This window comes from Rhamphochromis longiceps, linkage group LG5, assembly GCF_057381845.1.
Source record: "Rhamphochromis longiceps isolate RC_006_pf linkage group LG5, R_longiceps_female_GT1.1, whole genome shotgun sequence".
Classification (NCBI taxonomy): domain Eukaryota; kingdom Metazoa; phylum Chordata; class Actinopteri; order Cichliformes; family Cichlidae; genus Rhamphochromis; species Rhamphochromis longiceps.
The window spans coordinates 16831988-16852703 of NC_140561.1; the positions used below are offsets into that span (position 1 = coordinate 16831988).

Consider the following 20716-nt stretch of genomic DNA (forward strand, 5'->3'; position numbering starts at 1 on the left):
TATGTGGTCTATGAGCGCAGCAGGACAAGAATGCACTACTGTACATTTGATTTATCTGCAGTCAAGTCATTCTATGAAACAGCTGTGCAGAATGAGACCAGAGTTTCTTCTCTTTCTGTTAGAGCAGACTAAACTTTCCTAACACTGATAAGTACACCTGGTATTAAGGAAATGTTGCAGCCACAGGAGCCACAGTTTGATAGAAGATAGTATTTAGACAAAGGTGTTTCTCATTAAAATAAATTAGGGCTCCATGCTAAAATGGAACAGAAACTTTAATGCCATTACAAACACCTGTATTTGCTTACCATTTTATGTTAAATCAGGTATATGATTTAAAAAAAAAACTCTAAAACAGTACAGATTATCAATATGAAGTGTGTTAGATTATAATATTATTTTATGCCATGTTATACCCCTAATTAAAGATTGTGAATTATTATGTAGTTTTAGTTTGCATTATTCTCCTGAATTAGAAGAAGCTGATAACTATTGCATTAGTTAAACTGATTTGCATTACATTAAACTGCTGACTTGTTGTGAATGAATGATATTGTTTTATGATGCATTATACTGCTGAGTTATAAGAAATCTAATTTGTCTGAGTAGAAGAGAACAGAGTGTGCTGGAGTTTTCTGCCCCATTTCAGCAGGAGCAGATAAACAGGGAGCCAAGGTCGTAGCTTAGGCGCTGTGTGAGAGAAAGCATGTGACATGTTTCGCAATATTTTTTGAGCTGTAGAATCATAATGCATAATATGGCTTAAACTGGATTAATATCACTGCTCAGGGAGCAGTTTTAACTTTTTTTTAAACATGGTTAGTTAAATACAAAAGAATACATCACACTTTGTGAAGTCACCTTATATTTTGCAGCCAAATAACAACAGTGGAGCAAACTGAAATGAAAAAGCAATGTAATTAAAAGTAAATATCCAATAATCTACTAATACTTTCACTTTGCAATAAAACATTTTAAAATGAGGACCAAGTTTTTCTTTCTCTCTATGCATTTTGATGCTAATGGTGTTATAATAAATATAAGTGTGAACAGACTGTTGACACATCTACAAAAGCTAAATGTGCTCTAACTGTTCACTTTCATGTGCCAGTGTGAACACATGAACAGGTCCAAATTTGCTGTTCTATAACTGAAGTCAGACACTCAAATTCTGACTGTAAGTGTATGCTGAATGCAAAGGAACATCTTTACTTCTTGCCGGTTGCTTGCTATAGATTTAAACAGTCATCTTGTGTTTGCTCTGCAGTGTGTAATTATACAGGATGTTTAGGATATTTGGGTTATTTGAATGTCTAAACTATTGTTTCCAGTCTCTCCACACTCTGCCAGACTGCCAGTCAAGACAACTTCCTCCCTTGATTTGGGTAGAGTCCTGTAATTGAATAAAAAGAGACCCCTCCCTCTCTTTACATACTACACACACACAAACACACACATGCACATTTTACAGGCTGGTGTATAAACTTAATAGGGTGCATTTGGTTCCAAAGCCCCCAGCCCGCTTGATGGAAAGTGAGCTGGATTGTTTTTCAGTTTCTTAATGTCGAAGTTTATAACAGCCAGATAAAAACAACGTTACCATGGTGATTTAACCACAACATCGCAATTACCTTGATGCTGCGAGACTCTCCGGGCTTACAAACAAACCAGTATAATGCAATTAAGATATAAGCACCACAAAAATGTTGGTAAAACGCAGAGGAAGGATGTAGGACAGCAACAAAGTGAAATAATCATGGTGGCTTTTCCAGGATCAAAGTTATTGATAAATATAGTAAATAACCAAGCACCATGCCAAAATTCACTTCTTTTAATCCTCAGCATAGCAGGAGTTCTTTCCTTAATGAGCACTGCAGGATGGAATTAAGGGGACACTTTTTTTTCTTCCGCCAGATATTTTTCTCCTAACAAATAACTTAATGAGCGAAAGAACACCAAAAAATGATAGCACTGTAAAAATTCGCTAACATATTTTTCACATCAACTTCAAAGTGCTTCTATCAGGCAGCTGCTTTAACAAAATCATATAGCAAAAAAAAAAAACACCCTGAACCAGCCTCCCCCACCCCCCACCTTTCCTTTGAGGGACAAAATAAAAATGTGGATAAATGGAATAATTGCTCAACTTCAAAGTGCAGGTTATTGCCTGCGTTTACTGTTGCGATTGCAATGCAGTGGGGATGTTTTCTCTTCAGAAGGGTGGCTCGGCTTGGTGGGAGAAGTGCTTCATTCCTGTCAGGGTGCAAATCACATTTTAATGCCTAAAAACACTGACCCTTCTGCCCCGGGCTTAGTCAGAAGAGGAGTGCATGACACTTTCAAACTGATTCCATAATAGTTTCTAATACTCACATTATAAGCTTTGTGATTTTTTTATTTTATTTTATTTATTTTTTTGATGGAGGGGGGGGGGGGGTGTTGTACTTTTTAAAGAACAGCAGACATTAAAAATTTTAGAGGAACAGAAAGTGCAAAAGAAACAAAGAAATTCCTGGTCAGAAAAGAGGAAGAGCTCTTGGTCACAGCCATGCACATTTTCAGACTTTATTAACAGCACTCTTAGAGACACTCCTGCACAAACACACACACACCTACATTCAGTCAAATGATACATGCGGATGCACAAAGTTTCCAGACTCACCTTACAATATAAATGTCCATAATCGGGTTTCACATGGATGATATAAAACGAAGTAACTTGATTACTTAAGTGTGCATAACAGTGTCATCACAGCCCAATGAATGCCCGTTTCGGCTTTTTGTCACACAGACAAAAAATAAAATAAAATTTAAAAAAATCACTCATACAATAAAAATGCTGGTTCAAAGTTCAGAAACATACAGTACCAATACATTGGTGCTTATTTGGAATTTCACAGGAAAGCCTAAATGATGAAGGATTTCAGGCTTACCTGCCTTCAATAAGGCCTCGACGCACTTTTAAAGCAGTGTGTGAATGTATATCAGCTTTAAATCACTGTACATCAAGGGACCGGTGCTTTGTGATCTGATTTTGTCATTTGATTACTCAATGTACAACCTGTAAGCTAGTAAAAAAAAACCCACCTTAAATAGAAATATCACACAGATAGAACGATAAGAAACGCCCATGAACTGTACATTTATATCTGGAAGAGGGATACCCCCTAGTGGCTGCAGCGTTGAACTGAAGGTTTTCACAGAAGAGTCGGTAAATTTGCAACAAGTTCTTTAACTGCGATGTGGTTAAAAAATTGATCATATTCTAGGAATGTTTTACCAAGAGGACACTGTGTAGATTCAGGGGTGAACGAAAAAGTAAGAAAATAAAATCTATCTGGGCTAGTATAAAACGGAGCTGGATTTATCAGAAAAGTTTAGAAGTCAGCGAAAAATCCTGCTCAGAATTAAAAATGAACCAGTACGTGGTGACGTGGAGACCCTGTTCAAGGTCATGATGCTCTGCATAAAGAAAAGAAAAAAAGCACTGCTGGTTTATTTTTTTACTCCTCCATCAGCTCCACACTGTGAGAGCAAGTCTGTGCATCTTCTGTAAGATGCAGGACTTTCCCTCAGAAGTCACTGAGGATACCGATGTCCTCAAACTCAGTGCGGTATTGTTCAGCAGTGTGGGTGAGCATGAAGGACCATTTCAGGGTCATGACGCTCCACACACAGGACAGGTAGAAGCTCTGAGGGTCAGTGAAGGCTGCGAAAACAGAGACACACAATTCAATTCAATTTTATTTATATAGAACCAATCCACACAACAGCTCCCTCAGGGCACTTTGACAATCAAATAACCCCTTGTGAGCAAGCACTTGGGGTTATTAGGACCTAAACACATTAAATGTCCCACTCTACAACCATCTTTTAACTGAACCCTTTCTTCTGTAAAGTAAAAGATGCTGGCTGCAAAGTACTGGGTCAAATAATAAAACTATTTGAAATAAGTAATTGATAAACAATGATTTCACATAGCAACAAGTCTGAGTATGTACACCACAGAGCTGTTTGGTAATGAACAATATACATAAAAAAAAATGAAGTGAGACCAGAAAGTGATGCCGAACAACTCACTGTCTTTGTATAGGGCGCCAATGCCCAGGAAAACAACGAAGCTTGCGAGTGCCAGCAGAGAGAAGAAAATCCCAATGAGCATGAAAAACCTGAGGCCTTTCAGCCAGGTCTGCCAGTAGTCCTGCAGGTACATGATGTGAGTGATCAGGGTCCAGAGTGCCAACACACCTGAAGGAAGAGACCAGGTACAGACAGCAAAGTTAGCTTTCAGCTTCATGAGTCTGTTTAAAAGGCAGAGTACTACAGGTTTTACATGATATGATCCACCTTCTTGCCATTTTCTAATAATATGTAAATGCATCAACACATTTCCACATTATTACACTTTTTTAATTTTATTGTTGCACTGTAACAGAGCTGCAGTTGTTGTGCACATATTCAACTCCTCTCTGATTCAGATTTAATGCTAAAGCTCTTGTTTTACTAACCTTTAAGCCTTACGTCAGGACTGGTGCTGAAAACTAAGTCTGACTGGAGGAGGAAGTCTGAATATTACAGTGAGACTGGCTGAGAATCTGTATTTGGTGGTATCTATAAGAGTTCTGATTCTCAAGTGTTTGATTTCAGTTTACTTGAGTTCATCAGTGGGGAAAAGATTAAAGATTAAACTTGTGTCAAGTACGTTTTAAACCCCCTTTGAGTTGATGGCAGCTTGGAAATTTGGAAAATACTCTGAGGGACCAATTTGTGTCCCAAAGAGGAAAACATCCTTTACAATAACAGCTCCTCACTTCTGGAACATTATTCTAACTTTGAATGTAACCTTAAAGCCATCATACCTAGCTGTTTTCCTTATACCGGTATGCTCACATTTTCTTTTTGTTTGATTGATTTGTAATTCATACAAGCTAACTGTATGTTCTGTCTAACATCAACTGTTTGCCTAGTTTTTGCTCACTTTATCCTTTAATGACTTTTATGTTTTCAAAAAGTAGCTAGGAGGCAGATTCTGCCTCAGCCATTTGGCTAACGCTGGCACATTTATGGTAACCTTCATTAATGCAGACTGTCCCTGACAATTAACACTAACATTAAAAATGTGTAGTAAACAACACACTTACAGCTGAACTGAACATACAGCCATGTGAAAGAGCCTGTGAAAAACTAAGTACACCTCATGATTCAGACGCTTGTAGCACCACCCACAGCAGAGATAATTTAAAGTAATGGTTTTCATTATGAAGTTGTTAGTCGCTAACATTATTTGGGAGGAATTCTGGCCCACTTTTCTTTGTTTGCTGAGTTCATTGAGGTTTTGGGGTATTTGTTTATGCGCAGCTTTCTTAAGGTCCTGCTACAGTATTTTAATCAAGCTGAGGTCTGGACTTTGACTGGACCATTGCAACACCTTAATTCTTTTCTCTTTCAGTCATTGCGTTATAGATTTGCTAGAGTGCTTGGGAACTTTGTTGTACTGCATAACCCACTTTTAGCTAAGTAACACACGAGCCTTCATATTTGACTCTAGAATACCTGGGTATACAGAGCAGTTCATGGTTGATATAGTGACTACAAGATGCTACTTCAGGAGCTCAGCTCCTATGGCGGAAAAAACCCTAATCATCAACCTTCCAACTGCCATGCTCAACAGTCGGTACGAGGTGTTTGTGCAGTGCATTATAGCCAAACATCTGCATGTGCTTTTTAGTGAAAAGAGGCTTTCTCTTTGTATCCCTTCCAAATGAGCCATACTTGTTCAGAAACTCCTTTGAGTTTGAGTCTAACCTTATTGTAAATTTGCTGGGGTGTCACTTCCGGAAAGACTTGAAAGCTCGATCCTAGAAAATTAACAAAACATCTGCTTTTATACAGGTGCTCACACTTGCTGAATCATTTAATCAGGTGCACTATTTACCCTCTTAATTCATATGGAAGAAGTAAGAGTGTACTTAGCTTTCACAGTGAAAACTGTCTTTTTCACATGACTGCATATACCAGTCATTGAAATAAATTTGACTGGTCATGAACTTTTGTTTGTATAATCAATAAATGCTGGATCATGACACAGCATGCTGCCAAATGCTGAGTCAACAAATCACACTTCTCTTTTTGTCATTGCAACAGAAGGAAGTGCAACAACTTTTATATTAGTTGAAGATCAGTGAAGATGCACAGGATACACTTTTGCTCTTTCCTGTGGGATGACTCATCATCATGTAAACATGTTTGTGGTCTCACAGGATCAGATTCAGATTTACTTGTGGGTAAAAGAATTCAAAATCTTGATATTATATCAATATGGATTTTTAAAAGAATGAGGAAAACATGGTATGGTGCAAATGAACCTTTAACTGTTTACTGTGTGCTAAGTTTTTTATATATTTAAAAAAAAGAAGAAGTTGGGATGGACAGTCTGTATGCAAGCATACAACAACAACCATGACTCTACTTCATGTGCTGGATTATTTCTGATATTGTGTTAATAAAATAACAGCTTTGATTAAAATCAATAGCCCAATTCTTTTCAATGCTGACTGACTGTGAAATAAATCAGGCACGTCAATTACGCCCCAGCCTGATGGACAAAGAAATTGCAGCTCTTCATTTTCAGTCCGATTAATGTGTTACTACCAATGTAATTAGGAATGGTTACTGACTAACTGCACAAAAAGATGACACCACTGTTGTACTTTAACTAGTTTGATCTTTGGTAAAAATGCACATTTAACAACCGCTAACACTGAGTACACTACACCCTATCAGCAGATGAGCGCAGAGGTTTCAGATGCTCATCTGTAAACCTCGATAGAGTTTCAAAGGTCAAATTTCCAGATGCAACTCTTTTATCACCGTTGCACGGTTGTGCATGGGCGGAAGCATTTTTATCTTTTTGGCAAACCTAACAGGATCTAACATTGCGATTTGTGACATCCTGTCAAGTCCATTGTCCATATGTTCACACTGCATGATAATATCTGAACTCAAAGCAGCACAGTCGTAAAGGAAATGCTACTGCTCTAAAACAACAGCCTTTCTTTTGCAATGTTGACATATTTTCCTTTTATTGTGAGTTTGCACAGACATGCCCTTTAACCAGGTGTAAATCTGTACTCGGATTATACTCGGACATGGGTTATACATCACGCTCCCTTATTCACCATCAATGTCCACAGTAAGTCATACAAAGTACTGGTGATTCAGGATTGGAAAGGTTTTAAAAATGTCCTTTAAAAACTGACATTGGAGAACGGAGACTCTAATGGTTGATCTAGTAGGTGTTCACCAGTGGGAACAGATTAAAGTATAAACAACAGGAATGCTATTATACTTGTTAATAAATGATGCTGAAAAAGACTCTTCTACTGTGGATAGTGTTATTTGTCTAAATGTTCTGAGAATTAATTCATAATTCAGATGAACACAGAGCGACTTATTTTACTTAGATTTATAGGATTTGGGTCTTGAACATATTTAAACTTTCTATTTAAAAAAGACACTTGTGTAGAAGTTTATGAACATAAAGTGACATCTGATTATTTTAAGGTCTTCAAGACAAACAGTAAATTTAACAAAAACATTTTTTTTTTAAAAGTGCAATATTTACGCACACATTTGGTTGCCGCATGTGTCATGAAGTTAGATGACCTGGCCTTGAAATAGAAGTTATACCTGTGACACATCTCTAACTCTACGCTCCCATAAATGCCAATAAATCTCTCATTCACTGCTCCTCACACTCATTACATGTATCGCTGCAGAGAGTGTTTACTTCACCTGACAGTCCCCCCATGGCTCCAGTCCAAGGCTGATTGTACACGAAGTTCCACACCAGAAAGGCTGAAAAGCCCACGATCGTACCAAACGAAGCATAGGCGATCCTCATGTACGTCTTATTGATACCCATGATTGCAAATTTAAAGTTAATAATAAAAAAAATAAAATAAAGGCTGTGTGGGGAGAAGCAGTCGCGGGCTGGGCTGGAGGAGAGCCGAGTGTCTGTGAGCTGCAGCAGCAGGAGGTAAGAGCTGGTAATAATAAAATATCTACCTGACAAAAAAAAGGTCCACGAGGACACAGTGTGACTAAAAAAACGCGTGTGCTCTGCTGGCTAATGGTTAATGTGGTTACTGTGAAACATGACAGCGCGTTTCTGATGAGGGATGTCCTATCCAGCTGCAAAAACACACAGCCTTGCGTTACGTCATCAAGAAATCTGATCATGGTGGGTGGACACAGCAACCCCTACAGGACCACAGAGGAAATTATCTACCTCAGAGCTCTGTGTGTGTGTGTGTGTGTGTGTGTGTGTGTGTGTGTGTGTGTGTGTGTGTGTGTGTGTGTAAAATAACAGCTGGACGGATTAAAACCCTTTTTAATTTGCATGTTGGATTCATAGGTGATGAATGGCAAATGTGTTTTTATTTTATCTGGGCAGATCATAAGTGAAAAAAATAAGAAAATGATCCGGCATGATTTACATGGAGGTTTTGAATAAAATAATGTGCTTCTTGGGACTGTTATAATAAAATTTTATTTGATCTGTGTACTGCATTTGAAACAGATGGCCACATTGTCCATAGAAACTGCTGGTGTTGGTACAAAGGCTCCTGTCTTGTCTTCATAGGAGAATTCTCCCCATCCTCAGCCATCCTTCATGGGGTCTTTCCCATATTCTCAATCTAAATGGCATCCCTGGGTCAAGATAATCCATTTATACAGTCATGTGGAAAAGAAAGTTGTCACTTTCTAAATCGTCTTGTAAAACACTCAGTAGGCTCTCATTGCTTTCATGGGAATTAAGTGGCTAAATAGGTGTTGCTCATCAAAATAAGACCATGCAATGGTTGCAAAAGCACCATGAGCTACATCTAAGATGCTACAGAAGTTAGCATGTTAAATGCTTAAGTTCATGACAGTACAATCAGAAAAACATTGAACAAGTATGGCTTCTTTAGAAGCTATACAAGGAAAAGGCCTCTCGTCTCTAAGAAAAGCACATGGCAGAACAGCTTAGGTTTGCAAAGCTGCATCAAAGGGATAAAACCATAAGACAGATAATGGTCATAATGCTGTGAGTTATGTACTGATAGGCTGTTTGGTTTTCTCCAAACAACTCATACTGACTGTCACAAAGCTAGAATAATTTTCCCAAAGTGAGGAGCTGTTATTCTAAAGGATGTTTTCATCTTTGGGACACAAATTCTCCTCTTAAAATATTCTCCAATTTTATGCTGCCATCAATTCAAAGAGTACCACAGGCACCTCTGACACAATGCTATCTTACATACAAAGCACTCCATTGATTGCAGCAGTGTTCTAAACCTGCACAATTAATGTTTTGGCAAAAGAGCACAACAACATTCAGAAGGGCAATGGTATATTTACATATATAAAAATATATTTATTTACAATATATTTATTGTAGAGTCCTAATTTCCACTGCCATGCAGACAATCAGCTCAGTGATCCTACGCCAGAGGTCCTTTCATCAGGCCCAAAAAAGGATCTTTTTTTTTATTTATATATATTTTATTTTAAAAACACCACAAATGTCATCCATGCTTTCGCATCTTCATGTTTGGACTGCTATATTTCCTGCTTTCAGTGGCTGTAGCCCAGGAGCTAGAGCAGGTCAGCTACTAATCAGAGGGTCGGTGGTTTGATCCCCGGGCAAGGTACTAAGCCCAAGTTGCTCTCCGATACATCCACTGGAATATCAGTGTTAGAAAATGCTTGAGCATAGAAAAAAGTGCTTGCGTGAATGAGGCTATAAAGTGCTTCGAGTGCCCATGCCACTCTAAGTGGTTCACCAGCAACCTGGTGGATGCTAAGAGGTTTACACCAGAAATAGTTGCTCATTTGCACGATCAGCTTGGTAAGAGCAGGTTTCGAAAAAGTTAAAACTTTCTGTTACAAACACAGCTGTGTGCCAACCTAGACCTTGCTGCTTCTTCATATCAATTGTATTTACAAAATGTGCAACTCTATAATATATACCAAATATGACCTGGGGTTGAAGTTAAAGGTACATGTAAACATAATGAAGAGTTGTCTGTGAAGGTTCTCAGTCATCCAGGTCATTGTAGTCTAAGGAGCTTGAAAAGAAAAGTGTCTGGACTTCTTTAAGTTGCTTGAAGACGTTTCACCTCTCATCAGAGAAGCTTCTTCAGTTCTAAGGGTCAAAAGGTGGAGAGTCCCAGATTTAAACCCAGTGGGAGTTTCCCCCCAAAGAGGGACAAAAGGACCCCCTGATGATCCTCTACCTAATCACATGAGCCAAGGTGTGAAAACGGGTGTGGGTCACAATCAGCCAGGGTTTCAGGTGAGCTCATTGTGAAACCTGGCCCCACCCTATCGTGTGATTTCCTGAGTTCTGGAAGAGTTCTGGAAATCTGAAAGATAACAGGAGTTAGAGTCAGAACTGTAGAACTGAAGAACTGTAAGAATAAAAAATGACCTTTATACAAAAAGGGGAAGATGGTAAAGGGTTTTAGAAGACCTGCCACTCAAAAAAATGAAACGTTGACTTTAATTAAAATTATTTTGTCAACAGGTTCCACGAAATTGAATTGTGTTAGTTTAAAGCAAAAGTCTTTAGGTCATCTAATTTAATAAACTTGCATTAAAGTAAAACAATCCTTTTGAAGTGAGCCAATTTTATAAATCTATTTAGGATTAATTAACAAGCAATATTTAAGACCACCTAAAACAAGTTATGTTGTATGGACATAAATTATGTATTTACAGGTTAGATAGATTAGATTCGTTTTGTGAACACATTTCTTGTTTGTGGTATTTAAATGTTAAATTTAAGTTAGATTAATTAAAATATTATATTTTCAGCGAAATTGTGCTTTACTAATTAGTTTTACACAAATCTATTTTGTCAACAGGTTCCACACAAATGAATTTAATACAAGCCACTTATTTTCTTTAATTTCCTTTATTGCCAAGACATTCATTAAACATTTCTTTAACAAAACAGCTGCACCACACATTATTAACCCATTAAGGTTAGTAACTAATAGTATGCACACAGATGCACCATAAAAATAACGATTTTAAATTAAATGTCTCTGCCAGAAACAGAAGAAAAAACATTTAAGATCACATAATAGGTTGACCACAAAACCTTTAACAAATCAAAATGAACTGTTCACCTTAACAGCCACAATCCTGGATGGCATCCCATGACAAATTTGTGAAGAACAGAATAAACAGGTTCCAGTCACCAGGTTAGATAAAAAAAAAAGTAATAATAATAATAATAAAAACAAATAGTCTACTAATATTCCCAAAATGATATCACCATCCCAAATAAAACTTGAATAAAATATGCAAACATTATGATCTGACAATAAAACAGCTTGCCAGTTTTCAGTTTTTTGCAGCAGCTTAACAGAACTCATTTAACACTTGCCACTGACAGCATTTATTTTACCACTGTATAGGGAAAAAACTCAAGTGGCAAACATTTTAACATGGAAAGAATTGTTCTTTTTTAAAATGCGGCAAAATGCACATTCATCCTGTATCGTCTCTCAATGAAACCATTTAAATCTAAATACTTTGAATAATCTTTTAGTAGGCCCTAAACCCCCCCGCCCCCCAAAAGAGTAAAATCTCTGTAATTGCAATTGTTTACAAACAAATGTTTTAAATCTCTCTCAAATTTTGGTTCCCCCCCCCCACCAAAAAAAACAACAACATTTTTTAAACCAAATTTCCATTTTATTCGCCTCCCAAAAACTTCTGTCCATCTGACAGAACATTCATCCAAATAAAAGAAGGGTTGGATTATTCATACAGTTTATTCTTGAGCATCTGTACCTTTGTTGAGAGTCTGCTGGCATCCAGATGAAGGAAGACCTTCTGAAGTACCTCAAAGAAAGCTTTCAGTTCCCGAGGATAACTGAGATTGAGTGCATATATCACACCCATTAAGACCGCACACGCAGAGGCCATGTCTCCCAGGTCATGCAGAACTTCAACACCCTCGATGGTTATACCCACATCAGCTGGAGGAGTGCTGGCATCACCTCCTTCAACACTGATGGTGAAGATACCAAGGGTAATTTGTTCCAGCTCCCTTTGAACAGCTGTAGCATCAGAATCCTTTAAAACAGAGAGTAAAACAAAAACCCATCGCATTGGGAATTAGACACAAAAACACAGAAAAATGCATCCTTAAAAAAAAAAAAGCCAAAGTCACCCTTTAATGAAATAAACACAATATCAGGAAGACTAATGATTCTGCACCCTGGTGCGCCATTATTTTCGACTACAGTTTTAACAAAAAATGTTAAATAAATAAATACTAAATAGAATCACCATTATATATATATGCATCCTCTAAGTATTATGTATTACTAACTTTTTAGTATTGGATTGCATTACATTGCATAACTCTTCCTGAAATGTGTGTATACATAAAGATTCCTGTTGAAAGATTTTATTATGTTTATGTATAGAAGTACATTTCATTTGAGGTTCTCTAGATGTGTTTGCTCTTTTTACTAGAGAAGTTACACTGTGCAAGCTCAGCACGAAGTCTATGCCATTGTATGTTATCTCTTCCTGCATGTGATGAAGTCTCTACTGTTATATGTTATCTCTTCCATTCATGTGACTGTGACGCAAACATGCTTGAGTATAAATAAAGGGTGGTGACTGCTGCGGAGTGTGAGTCTCCGTTTGAACTCTCACCCATGTGCACGTTAAACCTGCAAACCTGTCTGAGTGTCATTTATTCTGACCTGAGTTGCATTACAGGAAAACTCCTAACATTTCCCCAAAGCATTTAAACAGATTCCATGCAAATTATAACAATGTGACAACATTAGTTATTCAAGATTTGGTTTAATACAGATAAAGACTACGCTAAAATTACCAACCAGGTATTCTTTAAAGAGGATGCTTGGGTCTTCATTTAGGTAAAGAGGTAGTGCCCTGAGGACACACTCCCTCCTCTTTTCAATAGTTTCATTCTGGAGAGAGTGACAGAGGTACAGAAAGAGAAAACAGAAATACTTTAGAATGACACAAACTGACAGTATATGCAAAATGAATGACATATCCACTGCTGACACAGACATGTACACAAGACCAATTAATGATCACATGAATATTTAACATGTGGGCAGGGTTTCCACCATATTATACATATCCATATTAAGCAACAGAGGGAAAGACAAACTAATACGGCATCTTTTTTTGCATACCAAAATGGAACTTACAGGTACTATACACTAGCTGTTTAAATTTGAAAGTGATCTTATAATGCCATAACATTTTGCTGCGAACAGAAAAACGCACCTGTGTGGCTGGGGCCAAAATTTGCCTGATTTTCCTCCCTGCAGCGCCTCCTTTATTCTTGAAGACTTTTATTAGTTGGTCAGTGTATTGGTCAAGTTGTGCAAGAAACCTCGGAACCAGTGGAGCAGTAGTAATCCTTACAAATTCTGCTTCTACCTAAAAACATGTCAACAAACACAACATACTGTACTGTAACTATATTTATATATACTATACGTACACATATACATACTACTGGAGCCATTACAGCTTTTATTGTTATTTATAAAGATTCATACCTCAGCCACACTAAATAGTCCTGGCCATCTGATCTTGAAGTCGGCGATCATGGGATTGTTTTTGACAAGTTCCTGCCTCCTGTATGCAAAGGTCCTGGCCATCTTCTCTTTGATAACTATCTCATTATGCTTCTTCTTGACCTCAGTTAGCAATGCCAATCTCTCCCTTTCAAGGCTGTCCTGGGTCTCTCCAGCCGGATAAGGAGGACAAAAATTTACCTCTGCCTTTCTAGGTTTTTTGACAGCATATGCTGGGTGACATCGATCGGTTGGTTTGTGCTTGAGGGAATTAATGCTCACTTCTGGGCACCCCAAGTTTCTAAGCTTTGTCCTATAATTTGCCATCTTGTACTTGAGGCTAATCTTCCATCCGTAGAAACCACTGAAAGATCCTTGTTCTCTTAAGCATGGATGTGCTTTGATTAAAGCTTCAGCAACAGATTCTATTTCCAAGTTTGAAGGATATGCCTTAAACATCATGATTTTCTCAGCTAGAGCTTCTAAAATGTCTGACTTAAGTTTGTGTCCTGGGTTCAGAAGAATTCCATTTGATATGAAAGCCTGGTTTGCACTTTGAAGTTGCATCTCCACGTCATACGGAAACTTTGGTATTTGGAATTCTGCAGGCCACTGAGATCGAGCAGTTTCGGAGTCAGAGGATGAAAGTAATAGTGTGTCAGAAGATGATAGTGACGTTTCTTCCCCACTTTGGTTCATCCCAACTTCACCAAAGTCTGAAGCATCAGTCAGACAGATGACTTTCACTGTGCTCTTGTCCTGAATATCATCCATTCGTTTAAGGTTGATAAACTCATTATCAAAGTCACTGTCCATGTACTGGAGTCTAATGTCCCCCTGAATATCAAACTGACGTTTGATCTCATCTGAAAGATCCTCCACAGACTTTGGCATGCCCGATGCTATCGTCAGTTTTTCAGTATTGTTGGAACCAAGGATGATCCACAGTTTTACTGGTTCAGCCATCATTCGATTCCGTGCTTCAGTCTAGAAAAGAAAAAATATATATACATGAACATAAATCCAGTAACTACGTACAAAATTGAAAGTATTAAAATTGAGATGTCAACATGTTTCACAACGGTACTTAACAGAGAAGTGAGAAAAATTCTGGCTAATCTCAACATAAACACAGATTAAAGGTTTTCTTGTCTAGAAGATGTACTGATGGGCCTAACAGACTGTTAGATTCAACAAGTCACAAGGAGTTAGTGGCTGAACATCACAATAAAGCCAGATGCTACTTTAGGTGCTTATGCCAGTGAGATTAAAGTGCATATTGAGTAAGGTATTAATTACAGCTGTTTACTCACATATTCATTGTGTGCTTTTGATGTAAGGATATCTTTTCAATGTAACCATTCGAAGGGGACCAATGAAGTAGTCATTTAATGGGTACTTCTCTGCCAGTTCATCATATGTTATCAGGGACATTTTGCCACTTGTACATGGTTGCAGTTCAAAGGCCCGGTAGTGCTCCCTAAACCAAGACGAAAACTTGCTGACAATGAAATTCAGTGTACCCTGAACAACACATAATCCGATTATCTCTCCAAATTCAGGCAGCCCATCAGTAAAACCACAGATAACGATCATTCTATTTCTGTAGTTGATCCCTCTATAGTCTGCACTTTTAGTCATGTTTACTTCTGTCATGTCAGGATACATCTTTTTGATAGGCAGAGAAATGTCATCTTTCAGAACCTCAAGTGGAACTCTTGATGCACTTGACACTTCAACTCCAGATTTCTGTGGATGTAATGAGTGTAAGTGATAGGCAATCAGCATTTGATGTTTCCTTGACAGTGTTAGAGCAACATTCTTGAAACACTTGGTATGATGAGCCACTTCCTTGAAAAAACTGTGTTTTCCCTCAAATCGCATTGTCCATAATCCAACAAGAGGACCAAAACATCGGATCATCTGAGGGTAATGTTCCAAGTAGTGATGCTTTGGCAGAAGTTTTTTGTTGGGAAATGCTTCTTGATATTTCTGTCTGTGATCAGAAATTTTGAACTGAAGATATCCAATTGATTCTTCTGTATGGATCTGGGCAACAGCAAGTTCCACTATCTCCTTTAAATCCAAAATGATTTCCCACACTGGATCACCGTCAGGTATAACATCTCCAATCAAGAAGGGCAGCAATCTTAACAGAGTCCAATTTTCCGCTGCATTGCCACCTATTGTATTTTTTCTTAACAATGTTCGTGGAACAATATGTGGACGGTTTGTTTTATCTTTTCCCTTATAGGGAAAACTGACAATCACTTTATTTAAAGAGTCCAAAGTGATGTATTTTTTGGATATGAACATACCCAGACACTGTGCAAGTTCCACTGGAACAACACCTTCCAAAAGATCGTGGAGTATGTCAGGTGGATATCCAGTTGTCACATGAAAATGAGAAAGATTTTCCGTCAGCACACATGGCCTTTTTACTCCAACACAATGCTTTCCACTCTCTACTGCATGTTTGACATGTTCTTTGTGCAGGTCTTTGGATCGAAGAGTAAACTCTCCAGAAAGTACCGGTTTGGTCTGAAAGTCGCTGAAGCGTCCTGTGCAAAATCGACAAACATACTCTCCTGAAAAGCTCTCCACAAAACCTGCAATCCCATGAGCACCTAGATTGTCTGCAGCTACACACTGTACCGTGCCTTTAATATTTTTTCCAATCTGTGGGACAAATGCCCCATGCTCCTCCAAGACTGCCAAATCACACAAAAGAGGTTCAAGCACTTTTTCATACCCATATTCCTTGACGTAGCTGCTTTTACACAGTATTGCCAAGTAGATGGATGACAAAGAGGAGTGTTGGTCTTGGGATAAGTTGCTTAATATCCAGTACACTGCACAAAGTTTGTGCTTCTTTCTTGAAGTACCGAGAGGGTTGCATACTTCAAAATCATCAATGTAAAGCATCACGGTAATTCTCAATTCATCAGCAGACAGGAACTGATTTTGTTTGAAAAATTCTCCATCTTGAAATGATCTGTATTCTTGTTGCATACTTTCAGTTTCCTTGGATTGAGCATTGTAGTTTTCTACTATGTCATCTACTATACCATTCTTTGTTAGGAGCTGTTGTAGGGTCTGCAGTAATGGTATATATTGGTAGGTGTGGTTGCTCTCCTTATCCAAAATATATTCAATCGGTTCAACGACATGGAACTTTTTGCTGAAGTACTGTTTCCGCTTAAAAGCAGTTCCAAGTGTACCCATATGTCCAAGTGTTTTTGTCAGAGGGTTAGAGATGCAGACTGCAGAGGCCAAATCCTCAATTTCTTTCACATTAAGATTAATATGACTTTGCTTTGTACAAAAATCTGTAACTATGGCATTTATTGCAGTCAGGGATGCAGAACTCATCAGGAAGTGCAAGTCCTGCAAAAACTCATCCACTGCACTGCTTGGAACATGGAGTACATTTTCCAGCTTAAGCAACATCACTGCAAATTTCTCTTCTATCATCCTCTCATCACTTTTAGAGATCCCAGTCTGAGACAAGTCTTGCACTTCCACCTGGCCTTCGTCAAATACTTCACTGTCTTCATGTTCCCCTTCAGGAGCTGGCCTGTTAAAACGGTCTCTTACTGTTACTATTCCACCTTTAAAGTCACTGTAAGAATAACCAAGATGTTTTCTATTTTTATGTGATTTGAATGTTCCATAGATGTTTGTCATAAATGTACAACCCTTGAACACGCATGGGACCGTTTCATTTGCTTTCAGATGCAAATTTATGTGACTAAAATACTCCTTTTCAGAGGTAAACAAAACTTAACTCGTAAAACAGTTTTTTTTGAAAAAAGTATGACAGTTCACATACCACATGCAAGCACAGGCATACCACATACACCACATCAGTATAAGAGGGAGCAGGTAAAGGCCAGGAAAAAACTTAAAAATTATTGATTGAATTACAAGTAAATAAAATCTTACTCAGAAGAAAAGCAAGAGATTGACACTGCCATGTGCCAACTTTCTATAGAAAAAATTATCAGGTCTGTTGACCTTCTGTCTGTCCAGTTATTTTTCGTCAATAATTTCATTTAAAAAAAATGTAGTGTTTATTTAACAAAATTTAATTTATAACCATGTTGATATGTATAACTCTGCTAGGAAACATGCTGTCTTTACAGACCATTTTCATATAATACAGATGACTGATAGAGCACAACAATGGTGTCACAGTGGCTTCTGGCCCTCAATTTTTGGATTTTAAATGTCACAACTTCATGCTATCATTGTTATGCTATTAGACATTTGTGTGATTCTCAAATTACAATAAAGCAATCTCAATAAAGCAAGTGGAAAAATATCCTAGAACCCCTTTAGCTAATCACTTTAACAAGCAAAGAAACATTAAAAATGTGTCTTACACATTCTGCAAAGTAAGGATATTAACATGTTAGCAGTTAATACAATTGTTTACAATAACCTGGGATAAACAGGCACACTAAATTTTATCATTTGTACTATTATATCTCATCTTATTCCCAGGTTTGCTCTATGAGGGACATACTTCATCTGTGCATCTATTCTGAGCGCAGTAAAAAAAAGAAATGCAAGCTCAAATGTTGCATTTTGTGGAGAAAATTATTTTGATCTTAGAAAAGTTTAATTTCAGCGAAAAAATTTCATTTCTGCATGCAAGAAATGTATTTCAGTGTTTGCTATTATCCATATACACACACAATGACAGCCCCTCTCGCTCAGTTGTTTGCATTTGCTCTTGATCAGATCCGCTCAACTCTCTGTACACCGTTTTAAATGTGCCACAAAACCAACCAATCACAGACTTGGATGCTAAAATTCTGATTGGCTGCTACAGTCTCCAATCAGCTTGCTAGCTACTACTTTCCAGAAACACGGTCCAGAATGTAGCTAAATCGAGTTTGGAGAGCAGAGATCTGAGCAAGAGCAAATACCAACTAGTGATGGGATTTCCGGCTCTTTTTGCTCGGCTCACTAAAAAGAGCCGCCTCTTTCGGCTCCGAACCGGCTCTTCAGGTTGTTTTGTTGCTTTAATTAATTTATTATTCACAATAATATAAAATTATGCACAAAAGGAATTACTAACGTAAAAAAGTGGTTTTATTTATATATGTTTATATATAAATATATGCGGTGGCCCCTAGAGACAAAACACGTACAAACTCCAAAACACATTTCTAGCATGAACTGAACTTCCAAAGCAGAGCTACTAGATCACTTAAATTACACAATTGAAAGCATGTGTGTATTGTTTGTGTATTTATACACAGGCACTCAAATATATTCAAATAATTTAAAAAAAAGTTCATCTACCTGTTACTATCACACACCAAATCCGGTCGTTGGTACTTGCTGGATTGTGTAGCCACAAGATAACAAAAGCTCAACACTGCGCCCAGCATCCTGGAGCACTTCTGTTGTCTTTTGTAAGTGTTTTGAGTTTTTATGTGCTTCTGAGTTTTTACGTGCTTCGGAGTTTGTACGTGTTTTGGAGTTTGTACGTGTTTTGGAGTTTGTACGTGTTTTTACGTGTTTTGGAGTTTGTACATGCTTCAGAGTTCGTACGTGATTTGAAGTTTGTATGTGCTTTGTCTCTAGGGACCACTGTAAATATACTTTTATTTATTCACGCCACATAAAATGTAATAAATAAATCATATAATACAAAAATCAACTATTCACATTTCAACTTTTAACTATTTAAATTTTCAGCTGTTTCCTTTTACAAATTTAAAGTGAAAACAACACAAAACACTGCAAAACACAATTAAATATAAATTATAATATGAAAACAAAAAGAACATGCACATTCTCTGTCATATGGGCCCGCATGAATCCGCACTTTCTGAATCCTTTATCATCTGCAACCGAAAATAGTTGTGGATGATTACTATACCTTTCTAATGTGAAGTTGTTGTCCCTGGCTCTCTTTCTCTCTCTCTCCTTCTGGCTCTGTTCCTGTGCTACTGAGTGTAACTACCGCCCCTCCCCCCTCTGCCCAGCGTAAAGCACAAGGCTCGCGTGCAGAGTGAAGCGGAAAAAAGTGCGAGAGAGAGGGTGAGAGAAAAAAAACCCCCCAAAAAAACCCCCACGAGCCGTCACGGCTCGCGATAAGGAGCCGGCTCTCGTCGTTCACGTCAAAGAGTCGGCTCTAAGAGCCATTTCGTTCGCGAACGACCCATCACTAATACCAACAACTGAGTGAGAGGGGGTCACGTCGTGTCCAAATTCATGTGTAGATGGATAATTGCAAACAATACATTTCTTGCACGCAGCAATGAATTTGGTTCGCTCAAATTAAAATTTTATTCACTCAAGAATTTTTTTCTCAAAATGCAACATTTGCGCTTGAATTTTTTTTAAAAATTTTTTTTACGTGCGCTCAGAATAGAGGCACAAAAATACCGCCCTAGATGTATACCTATACACACCAACTTTCCAATGGTCTCTCGGTTCCCTTGTTTGGATGACAGGATGAAATATCTGACATCTCTAACTTGTCTAAGACCCAGTAAAACTAACGCAGCACAAGCATAGACAACATATGTAACATGTCTTGTGCGACAAACACAACATATAACCATGCTCAATATGAAGATACTAGACAACATAGTCAAAGAAAGACGTGGTCTTACCTCTCACAAATGAAAATCCAACTGCAGCTTGCCGCCAAAACAACGTTTTTTCGATAAATTTCAAGTCTTGCGCATGAGCAGGCCCAAGCCTGTTATTCTTTGGTTTTTTATGACCTCTGTTGTTGGATTACTGCCACCTTGTGGATATATGAAGTATATCAATCCTAATTAACTTAAATTAAATGTTATGTCTTCAAGTAACACATTAGTCTTCTGTACAGACAATAATAGACACAATTATGTAGACTTTATTAGAAAAACATATTTTAACTCAACAAAGACATATATTTTAAGTAAAATGAAAATAAATAATTATTTTAAACTGAACAATTCATCCCGTTCATTTTTTTGAGTGTGCTAATGGTATGATTTACCCTCCTGAGATGAGGAGCTTGTGTCATGACTTAACAAGGCCTTTTTATTTTGATACTTTCACAGTGCACTGAAAGT

At 37.7% G+C, this 20716-nt stretch overlaps 2 protein-coding genes across 2 annotated transcripts; both read right to left on the reverse strand.

Moving 5' to 3' along the window:
- Positions 1 to 2457: 2457 nt before the first annotated feature.
- Positions 2458 to 8457, reverse strand: LOC146669523 (heme transporter hrg1-B-like). The gene is made up of 3 exons (XM_085406163.1): positions 7795 to 8457; positions 4081 to 4248; positions 2458 to 3709 (listed from the first exon to the last, which is right to left on the reverse strand). The coding sequence occupies exons 1-3, from the start codon at positions 7922 to 7924 to the stop codon at positions 3573 to 3575; spliced, it is 435 nt and encodes a 144-aa protein (XP_085262289.1). The 5' UTR covers positions 7925 to 8457; the 3' UTR covers positions 2458 to 3572.
- A 78-nt stretch (positions 8458 to 8535) lies between these two features.
- LOC146669524 (sterile alpha motif domain-containing protein 3-like) lies at positions 8536 to 17401 on the reverse strand. Its single transcript, XM_085406162.1, has 6 exons — positions 14945 to 17401; positions 13614 to 14618; positions 13336 to 13491; positions 12915 to 13007; positions 11851 to 12135; positions 8536 to 10412 (listed from the first exon to the last, which is right to left on the reverse strand). The coding sequence occupies exons 2-6, from the start codon at positions 14598 to 14600 to the stop codon at positions 10284 to 10286; spliced, it is 1650 nt and encodes a 549-aa protein (XP_085262288.1). The 5' UTR covers positions 14601 to 14618; positions 14945 to 17401; the 3' UTR covers positions 8536 to 10283.
- Positions 17402 to 20716: the final 3315 nt, after the last annotated feature.